General features: G+C 54.7%; 1 protein-coding gene across 3 annotated transcripts in view; it reads left to right on the forward strand.

Moving 5' to 3' along the window:
* Dhrs3 (dehydrogenase/reductase 3) overlaps positions 1-10,972 on the forward strand; it is a 32,020-nt gene that overhangs the window by 18,138 nt on the left and 2,910 nt on the right. For 2 of the 3 annotated variants that reach the window (XM_046424448.2, XM_046424446.2), the window contains 4 exons: positions 5,432-5,575; positions 6,160-6,279; positions 6,607-6,845; positions 10,573-10,698. In XM_046424448.2, coding sequence (XP_046280404.1) covers positions 5,432-5,575; positions 6,160-6,279; positions 6,607-6,845; positions 10,573-10,698 — 629 coding nt within the window. The remainder of the gene's footprint in view (positions 1-5,431; positions 5,576-6,159; positions 6,280-6,606; positions 6,846-10,572; positions 10,699-10,972) is intronic. The other variant, XM_046424447.2, reaches the window with a different exon arrangement.

The raw sequence follows: 10,972 nt of genomic DNA on the forward strand, positions 1-10,972 counted from the left end.
TGGGACCTGAGCTGCCTGCCCATGACCGGCCCAGGGACCTGGACCTTTCTGGGGCTGCCAATTATAAACAGATGTTCTTCCTGGGGGTCACCCGAGACCACCCAGCTCATGTCATGGTGGAGGGTGCTCCAGAGTGGAGTTCCAGGAATGAAGGCCAAGTCCAGGCGTTGGTATGAGCCCCCTGGGAGAGGAAGGCTGAGCTGGGTAGAAAAGCGCACTTGGTGTCCTCCAGTCAGCAGGTTCTTCTAGAGGCCCCTGGGGCCAAGGCCCCCGGGACGTCAGCTGAACACCTCCTCCGTCTGGCCCACCCTGGGTGCTGCGGCTGTGTCAGTGTAGTCCCCCGAGAACCTGCAAGCTGTCAGCAAGGCAGGGGTGTTCAGCAATGGGCCAGCGCCCCCACATCTGGGCTTATTGGACACCAGCAGGGCTTGCCTCTGCAGTGAGAACCAGGAGTTCTGCTTTAGGAACTGCAGGACTCTGGGCAGGTCACTTCATCTGTCTGAGGCTCACCTTAAAAAAAGAGGGGGGATACCCACCCACAGGGTAGTGAGGGTTAATGTAGAAACCAATCCGTGTCCTCTGCACAGTGCCTGGCCCAGGGCCAGTGCTTAAAAGATGTTGGACACTGTGTGGTGGTGTTGTAGGGGGAACAGAAGGAGCAGCCAGGGAGGTTCTGGAACTGAGGGATATTTAGGCAGGGTTCTGCAGGATGAATAGGAGTCCATGAGTAGACTTGGCATTTAAAACAGGAAGAAAAAAAAACAGGAAGAGAATTGCAAACAGTTACCTCACAGTGGATGGGAGACACTGGTAGGGGACTGAGGGACAAGTAGGGGTTGACCCCACAGCGCTGAGTTACCTGTGTGTGCATAACTATTTTGGAAAAGATCTATGGGAAGCTTTACTACACCTTCCATTGTTAAGAGCATAAATAACTGAGTTCTTTAGAGGCTTTCTCTCTTATACAGACAAACATAAAGAAGCACGTGCAGCCAGTCTTCCGCCCTGAGGCTCCTCTACGCAGCCCCTTCGCCTGGTAGTTTTGGGGGCTGAGGTTATCCCAGGTGCCTAATGCTTGGCCCCTTTTCTGATCATTAAGTCCCTGAGCATCCTTCCATGCCGTGAGACACTCATCCTTTGACCAGCGAGAGGAGAGGGTCACTGAGGGCTGGTGCTATGATTTTCTCAGCCTTTTCTCCTTGTGGGAAATCCCAGCAGAGAATGTACCGCATGCCAGTGGGTGCCAGCCCTGTGCGCTGAGTCCCTTTAGAGAAAGGAGATGAGTTTTCTCCCACCAGGAGAGTGAATGGAGCTGCTGTCCGGCTGCCTGACAAAACCTCAGTTAACATCCCAGCCCTGTCACTCATTTGTCTGTGTGGTCTCAGACAAGATGCTCAGCCTCTCTGAGATGGATATATTATGGCTGTGTCCTAAATGCCCAATTTAAATGAGGTTCCCTTTTTTCTTCTCTATCCCACTTGCCCTCGTTCGTGGCCCAGGGTTTCCTGTTCCTTCTGCCTTGCCCACTGGAACAGGGTCTCCCTGCGGCAGGAACAATTCTTTGTTGGGTCTCAGAACTGGGTTCCATGCCCATTCCATCCCACCCTGGGCTCTCTGTGGTCCTGGCAGGTGGGTGCACAGGGTGGTTGCGATGGACACTGAGTGACATGGCATGAGAAGGACCTTCCGGGTGGGAGTGAAGGCTGAGTGCTGGACACCTGGGATTTGGGAGCAGAATCTTTAAAACTCAGACTCCTGCCCTGCTGGGGCTTGGCGCATCTGCGGGGGGGAAGGTTCTGGTTCGATTCCTGTCCCCACCGCGCAGAGTGTGACTTGAGGCGGGTGACCTCAGTACCGTGAAAAGTGGGCAATGACAACTCTGGATGGAGCCCCGAGGGCCGCGCTGGGCCAGCAGAGAAGGCAGCCGCGCAGGGAGAGGGCAGCCTGGCCTCTCCCGAGCTGCGCTCCAGCCCAGGAGGAGCAGGGGGCCCGAAGCTCGCCCTCTGCCCAGGGAAGGGAGGCCGCCCTCTGCCCGGGGAAGGGAGGCCGAGGTGCCGAGCCTCCAGAGCCCGGATTCTATAATCCCTGTTGATGAGTACACCCGGCGCTGACCTTGACCCGCCGCTCCCTCGTCCTGCGAGTTCATTAACGGAGGCCAACCAACCGGCTTCCCGCACCGGGAGCCCGCCCCTCGCGGCCCCTCCCACCCGCCTCCGCCCGGCCACCCTGTCCTGGCACTAGGAGGGTCGCTTGTGCTATCCGCGGTCGGGTCACCCCCAGGGGTCTCTGGCAGGGCACCTGGGCAGGCCTGCAGGTATAGCTGCCGGCTTCTGGTGACAGAACCCCAGAGGGGGTCCAGGCAGGGACCAGAGGAGCCGGAGAAGCTCCACCCGGGAGGGGTCTCATTGCCGTCCCCTGGGCTCTCCCTAGCACCCAGTCCAGGTGACACCACCCGTCCACGGAGGCGCCGCTGGCCCCTAAGACAAACAGACTAACAGTGCCCGCCCACCCCAGGACCTTGCGCGTCCACCAGAGGACCTGGGGAACCCGGCGCAAGGCTGCGCATGCCCCGGACGCACAGCACCGAGCACATGCGAGGCTTGCGCGGGAACATGGCGAGGCTCGCACTAGCCGCCCTCCCCAGGCAGCCCAGCTCCGCGGTGGCTGTTCTGGGGAGGGAAACCCCTGTCCTCCCTCGCTCAGACCCCTGTGCTGAAGATTGCGGGGGACCCTGATGGCTCCGCGGAGGAGGATGCATGGTCTCTCGGCCTGGGAGGTGGTCCCACCTTTGGCACTTAACTTTCATTAGTTCATTCAGCAGACAGCACATGCCAACCTGGACGCGGGGACATAAAATGAGTAAGACAGCACTGAGTTCTTCGGGGCTCCGGGCCCACAGGGGCAACCTCTGTCTCAGCAGCCCCTCAGAGGGAGCCACCAAGCCTCAGGGGCCTGACTGTTGTCCTTGCTGCCATTGAAAGACAGCAGGGCACGACCTTCATTTCGTCCCTTGCCCCTGCCCTGTCTCCTCCCCAGGTGGACAGTGCTGGGCTCCCCGGTTCCCAGACCACAGACCCCTGCCCTCCTCACCTTGCCCAGCTTCATGCTTCTGGGGTGGAGCCCTCAGGGACCTTCTGATGGGAACCCCTGCACACCCGTTTGTGCTGAAAGGGTTCCAGAGTGACAGGCACCCATCTGGGCCACTGCTTCAGATACCCCGAGGTCATCACTTGTCTATGTAGGCATCTAGACCCCTGTACCTTCCAGCAAGCTCCCCAGCTCTAAGCTTTCCTTCTGTTGACTTGCCCAGAAATTCTTAGGGTCCCCAGAGGTACCTTTCTGCCTCAGCCATACCTTAGGGATCTGTGTAAGCCCAGTGGTCCCATCACCCATGGGAGACAGAGACAATGGAGCAGGAGGAAGGAAGCCAAGGGTTGTCTTCATCCCAGGCTGATATACTCAGAACTGGGTGGGTAGATGGATGGATGGACAGATACACAGATAAGTGGATCGATGGATGGGTGGATAGATGGATGGGTGTGTAGATGGATGGGTGGATGGATGAGCTAATGGGTGGTAGGTGGGTGATGAGGGAGGATGGAAGGAACCCTGGAAGACAGGGATGCGGGGGTCTGGTGGGGTGAAGGATGTCGATGCCAAATCACATCCTTAGAACAAATGTTTGTCTTTTTCTTCTCCATGGTCTAAACCTCCCAGCCTCTCCTGGAGGAACACATTCCAAGGCTGTTTTTAGTAAAGTGTCCCTTGGAGTCTCTCTAATTGCAGCCTCTTTGCCCTTGATGGACTTCTGGGGTCCTGGAGACAGCCAACAGGCTTCTCCCTTGTAAAACCGTTTCTGTATTTCAGGACTTCAATTAAAAGAAATAAAGTGGTTGGACTGAGTGGGGCTTTCAAACTGGGCTTTCCCAGAGCTGTTTTAGAGGTTGAGAGAACACTATTATTTCCTTTTTTAAAATACTTTAAAAGTTTAAAAAATTCTAATTAAAAAAAAAAAAATCAATGCACCAGAATCCTCGAGTGTACCAGCCCCCGCTCACCCCACCTGGCTCATTCTCTTTCTAAATGAAAGTTCTGAGGTTTTAAGATAGGCAGTTAACAAACTGTGGTCATTCGCCGCTCTGTCCACTCGGCTTTCCACTACAACCGGCAACAATATAAAAGAGAGATGGGTCGGGTTCTGGTCCATTGTGACTGCAGCCACCGTCTATAAGCCCCGGTTTGGAAGGCTTGTCTTCCCACATAAGCCATTTTGTTCTCCTTAGTCGTCTTTAGAGTAAGAAAATATTATGAGTTGGACACACCACTTATTTCTCTTGGTTTCACACATCGGGGTTTCCATACTGGGTTTTATTTTTGTGTAGAGAAGTTCACTGATAATTTTAAAAAAGGAAAGAAAATAGGAACCCATCGGACTGATTCCCTAGAAGCAGCTTCCTGCTCTTGCTTTTCCTGGTTCTATCCTGAGCTTGTGGGTCCCGGGCCTCCCGCCCTCTGTGCCAACAGAGTTGACTCTTAGTTAGGGCAGTTAGTCTCCCCGTCCTCTAACCCTGGGCTCTCATGGGGAAAGATGTGCTACCCTACCTCAGGTCGAGGGTGAGAACAAGCCAAGCTTCTCCTCTGAGCCCTTATGGGCCAGCCATTCATAAACTTGCCCCAACCCTTGAATTACCGCTGTTCAGTCCTGCGGGGCGGACTCCTGGTGAGGTGAGCGGCTCATTACCTGCCAGGTGAGGCAGCAGTTCATCTCAACTGGAACCTGGCTGCCCCTCTCCCGCCCTCCCGCAGCAGGGTGGCAGGCCCCCTCAGCCTCTGCAGCCCTGAGGCCAAGCCTCCCCATCCATCCTAGCCCTAGACTAACTGGTGAGAAGCTGATTTGGAAGAACATTCTGAAATATTGAATAGAAAAACTGTGCTCTTGCTTCTGAGATAGTCAGCACTGGGCTGGCAGGAGGCATCCTGCTAGAAGGAGTATATTAGAAAGATAAGTAATCCATCAATTGGTCATAAATGGGCTCAGAGCCAGGCCCGGTGACACACGCCTGTAATCCCAGGCTTGGGAGGCTGAGGCAGGAGGATTTCGAGTTCAAATCCAGCCTCAGCAAAAGCAAGGCGCTAAGCAACTCAGTGAGACCCTGTCTCTAAATAAAATACAAAAGAGGGCGGGGATGTGGCTCAGTGGTCGAGTCCCCCTGAGTTCAATCCCCAGTACCAAATAAATAAATAAGCTCGGGAACTACTGGTTCACTTAAGAATAGGCTAATTTCCCTTTTAAAAATTCATATTGTTAATTTGCTTTGTATACTTTATTTTGGGGTGAAGTCAGGGAGGGAAATTTAAAGACAAGTTATTTCACTGGACTTCTGATGGTAATAATTGCTTGTTCCATGACCACCTTATTCTCTTCTTCTAGATTGTTCTATGGGGCCGGACTGAGAAATGTCTGAAGGAGACGACGGAGGAGATCCGGCAGATGGGCACAGAGTGCCACTACTTCATCTGTGACGTGGGCAACCGGGAGGAGGTATACCAGACGGCCAAAGCTGTCCGGGAGAAGGTCAGTGGCTTGGGAGGGCCTGTCCTCAGAGCAGCTGAACGCAGGGTAATGCCAGGAAAAGGGGATGTGCTTGCGTGGCCTGGCAGAGTGGCTTTGTCCAGGGCACTTTAGGGGACTTTCCTGAGGAGCTGGTCCAAGTTGCACAGGCAGGGATTGGGGATGATTGCACCATAGCTATAGTCACCTGTGGTCCCCTTGGAAATTTAAACCTGTGGGTTTCTCTCCAAGACTCTGAGAGCCCAATGCCCCACTGCCTCCTGGGAAAATCCTTCTCCTGCCTTCAGTCATCTAGTGTATCAGTTTACTCCAAGAGAGGAAAAAACCACCCTGTTGGGTGTCCGGCATGTGGCAATGGTAACTCTCTTTACGTACCAATAACCTCATTTATTATAGATGTGATGGGTCCCAGGAAGGGTGCGTGCCATAAGTCATTTCTAACCCTCAGCACACAGCTGGTCTGGTGCTAATGCCATCTTCTCAACAAGACTGATGCCAGAGAGGTGGTGTGGCTTCCCAAGGCTGCACGCATGTGGTGGGGGGTCTGGTCTGTGCCCTCACAGCCCTGTGTCCCCTCCCACCCGCAGGTGGGTGACATCACCATTCTGGTCAACAACGCCGCTGTGGTCCACGGGAAGAGCTTGATGGACAGCGACGATGACGCCCTCCTCAAGTCCCAGCACATCAACACCTTGGGCCAGTTCTGGGTAAGAGCTGTCCTGGCCGAGAGCCAGCCCTGGGCATGACAGGGAGCCTGGCCAGCTGGGGTGGCAATAGGCTCACCAGGACCAGGACTTGGGCCAGCAGGATATCCAAGGACAAAGCGGGACCAAGAGGAATGTCCAGCCCCAGAAGCCACTAGACTTTCTGATCTGTGACCTCAGTGTCCCGCAGCAGGGTGCCTCTAGCCCCTTCCCCTGCAGGAGGGCTGGGCCGCTGGAGTAGCGTGGTCCCGGGTGGGCAGGTGTCCCGGGCCAGGGCAGGAGGGCTGGTGGAAACAGCGGCTGCTTCACACCGACCCCGTCTGCCCGCAGACCACCAAGGCCTTCCTGCCGCGCATGCTGGAGTTGCAGAACGGCCACATCGTGTGCCTCAACTCCGTGCTGGCACTGTCTGCCATCCCCGGCGCCATCGACTACTGCACGTCCAAAGCGTCCGCCTTCGCCTTTATGGAGAGCCTGACCCTGGGACTGCTGGACTGTCCGGGCGTCAGCGCCACCACCGTACTGCCCTTCCACACCAGCACTGAGATGTTCCAGGGCATGAGGGTCAGGTCAGTGGGCAGGGGACCGGCCTCCTCGCCGAGCTGGGCCAGCCAGCGTCTGCACAGGGAGAGGGCGCTGCAGGGTCCCCAGAAGCCGCTCCTCTGCCAGGCTGGGCTCACGGGTTCTCCATCAGTGGGGGGTAGGATGCTCCAGCAGGTTAGGGTCCTGCTGCTCAGCTTGGGGCTTGTACACAGCCCAGGCCAAAGGCACGCAGTGGAATGAGGCCAACGGTAAAGAGAGCAGGGCTGACAGGCATGTAGCATGGTACGTCCCTTGAGCTGAGCAAGGAAGCCAAAAGGGGACACCCCGCATGATTGTGTTTGTGTGAAGTTCTAGAATGGAGTACACTGAGCCGCAGTGCCGGAAAGCAGACCCGTAACTACCCCGGAGGAGGCAGGGAAGACAGAGGGTTTTAGAAGTTCCTTCTTTGCAATCTGAACTAGTGAGGTTAACCAAGTTGTGTGCTTAAGGTGCACACCTTTCCCTGTTTGTAGATTATAGATCGATATCAAGGAATGCAGAGGCCCCACAGGGGCAGTGGGGCCAATATTTGGGGCTCAGGAGCCAGGCACCCAGGGTGGTGGCTGCCCTGCAGCTGTGGTGTCTGTGTGACAATGGGCCTGACTAGTTCCTGCCTGGCCTTCACTGCTCATCTGCAAAATAGGACCTCATAGGTTCTACAGGGAGAATAACATGGTGTGATATGGAACAGCATGCGTGCCAGGTGAGTCCTCGGTAAATGGCACTGTAGGGGTATAGAGATGTGTAAGGTCACAGATAAATGAAAATCATCCAAAGACTTTTTTTTTTTTTTTTTTTTTTTGCTATTCACATGATGATCTGTGTTCTAAATTATATGCTTCACCTTCTTTCAGAGCTGAGGATGAGGGTCAGGGTGTAGCTCACTGGTAGAGCACTTGCCTAGCGTGTGTGAGTCCCTGGGCTGGTGCACGCCATGCAAGAATCACTCAGCACATCTTACCTGTGAACAAAAGTGTAGTGTTGGTGATCAAGAAGCAAAAATATCTGCACACGCCGGCAATCCCAGTGACTCAGGCTGAAGCAGGAGGATCGTACATTCAAGGCCAGCCACAGAAACTTAATGAACCCTGTCTCCAAATAAAAAAATAAAAGGGCTGGGGGTGTGGCTTAATGGTAGAGCACCCCTAGGTTCAATCTCCAGTATATAATAACATAAATTAAATTAAAAATACCTGGTTTTGAATCACACTTCAGCTACTCTGCAGTTGTGAAACTTGGTGCTAGTTTTATTGTCTCTGAGCTTTACTTTGCTCATCTGTAAAATAGTGGAAATGATATGTAACTCATAGGGTCATTGAAGAATTAAAAACAATACATGTAATTCATCCAGTGCAAAGGGCAGGACTTATTAGAGGCTTGATAAAGAGCTACTGCCCGTGTTATTTTTACTAACAATAAACAACCTGCAAAAGTGCCTGTTAGCTGGATGTGGTATGACCCAGGAGGCTGAGGCAAGAGGATTGCAGGTTTGAAGCCAGCCTCAGCAACTTAGTGAGACCCTGTCTCCAAATAAAAAATCAAAAGGGCTGGGGATGTGGCTTAGCGGTTAAGTGGCCCTGGGTTCAATCCCCAGTTCCCCCCCACACACAAAAAAAGTGCATTTGTTTTGAATTTTCCTGACATACCAACTTTTCCCTCTGGTTTTGAAGGAAAGTGTAAGTTCTGATTATACTGATTATAGTGTCCTGATCATGTAGCCCTGATTATAGTGTCCATGACTATTAATATCCCAAGATCGATTACTTCTCCCTTGAGGACTTGGTTTGATTTCGTTTCATCTGTGTATACAAGAGGTGCTCAATCAATGCCCGTTGGACAGAAGTACATCAGTGGTGATTACAGTTTTAATTGGGCACCCTCAACACAGAAGGGGAGGGACACTGGCAGTCATACATGGGTGTATTTTACCTACTGGCGTCTGTCCTCTCCACCACGTAAGAAATTCAAAGTTTACCCAAGTCATTGTTTCTTAGAGGTTCAGAATGCAGACCCAAATGGCCTGGTCGCATCTCAACTCTGTGACCTTGGGCAAGTTACTTGACTTTTCTGTGCCTCCATCTCCTCGTTTATGAAAAGGGATTAATCGTAGTACACCTACTTCTCGGGTTTGGCGCACATGGCAACCTGCTAGAGGGCTCTTATCCCCATGTCACAGGGGAGGAAACTGAGGCTTGGAAGGCAGTTACTTGCCCGAGGCCACCCAGGAGAAACTGGCTAGCTGAATGTGGTTTTTCTGAGAGTCTGTGCTGCCTCCGGGAGTTGCCAGTTCCCCGTGTACCCTTCCCGCCCACCACGGAGACAAAGGAGAAGGTCCCACCAGCAGACAGCAGAGCTCCTCTGTCGGGTTCTCCTGAGGGTCTTTCCAGGAAGCCCCCCGAGCCCAGGGAGCTCCTTCCGTCCATTCTGCCTTCTCTTCCCCGAGAAGCAGGACTGGGCACAGGTAGAGGCCGGAGAGCCTACCGGCCTCACATCTGACGGGTTCCACACCAGTGAGCTGCCTCAACAAGCTCATCTCTGCAGAACCAGAGGCCAGCGCTTTGGGACAGTGTGGCTGAGGGCCTCTTAGAGGCACCCAGGACAGCAAAGAAAGCACAGGGCAGGGGTGAGATCTGTGGAGCCCAGGAGCTGCCTGTGCTCAGGAATGACACCAGACCTAGTGACTCGGTGCCCTCAGTCTTGTGGTGCAGGGCAGACCCCACGCCCTTGGTGGGACTGGCGTCGGAGCCAGCAGCAGGAAGGTGGGAGGAGCACCGAGCAGAGGGGCGAGAGCATGACCTCGAACTCCTGCAGGCCTGGTCGGTCCTGCTTGCCCCCCAGAGCCTGGGTTTCCCTGTCTATCAACTGCAGAGGATGGTGTGAGCACACGGGGACATCACTGCTGCGGGCGTCTACAGTCAGAGGGCTCTGAACAGGCACGAGAAGCCCCTGTGTTTGCTCAATCCATTATTCATTCGCTGAGCAGTTTCACGGAACACGCTCTGCAATGTCTGAATGAGTTAGAGAACCAGCTGGCTGGGCAGTGGGCATCTCCGGCACAGGCCCATCTCCGGCACATGCCCCGCCTCCAGACAGCATGAGGACACCTAGGGAAGGGCTACTTGCTCAGCAAGTATCTACTGAGCACCTACTACATGCCGGACACTGTTAGATGCTGAGGCTACAACAGGGAGCAAGACTGATCAGGCCTCTGCCCTCACGGAACTCAAAGTCTGTTGGGGGAGACGGGCCATTGGCAAGGAAACAAGGCCATTCTAGATGCGCTCAATGTGGTGAAGGAATGAGCAGGCGGACAAGATCGGAGGCCATTTGGGGGGCTATGGGGACAAGAGGTCTCCCAGAGGGGCAGGGAGAGGACAGCTGGCAAAGGTTGGAGCGTAGGTGGCAGGAACAGTCCTGCTGGGGCAGAGCAGACACAGGACACTGGGCAGGGCCAGGCTGTGCAGAGCTGGGCGAACCCAGGTGGGCTAGAAGTCCTGGTCCCCAAGGGCGCCCCCTGCAACCTGGGGCCCCTCGCTCGGGTGCTGGAGGCTGGAGTGAGGGAACATGGAGCCCCGACAAGTCTGAGCTGCGAACACCCCCAGTCTCAAGTCTCACACGGAAAAAGCCAAGGGACACCCCCCACGTCAGCCACCCAGGCTTCCCAGGAGCACGCGCTTCCTCGAGAGAAACCCGCTGTGTCTCTTCCTGCCCCAGGTTTCCCCATCTCTTTCCCCCGTTGAAGCCAGAGACGGTGGCGCGGAGGACGGTGGAAGCGGTGCAGCTCAACCAGGCCCTCCTCCTGCTCCCCTGGACCATGAATATCCTCATTATCTTGAAAAGGTAGGTGCGGGGAGGAGCCCCCGGTCAGCGTCATGCCAGACATTCCCCGGTGGGGAAGCAGCAGGCAGGACAATGTGACCGACGAGTCATGTCTGCCGTGGGCACGAGAATGAGGGGTCGGGGCACCTGCGCCACAAGGTACGAGCCCCACCACAGGCAGCGGTCCTCGGGCCCCTGTAGTCTTGAAGAATTACTGAGGAAGCCAGGGAGCCCTCGTTTATCAGCTGTATTTATCACATTTACTGTTACCGATTAAAAATGAGAAAAATGTTCT

This window comes from Marmota monax, unplaced genomic scaffold (assembly GCF_021218885.2).
Source record: "Marmota monax isolate L192 unplaced genomic scaffold, Marmota_monax_Labrador192_F-V1.1 WCK01_AAM20220418_F8-fsc00080, whole genome shotgun sequence".
NCBI classification, from domain to species: Eukaryota; Metazoa; Chordata; class Mammalia; order Rodentia; family Sciuridae; genus Marmota; species Marmota monax.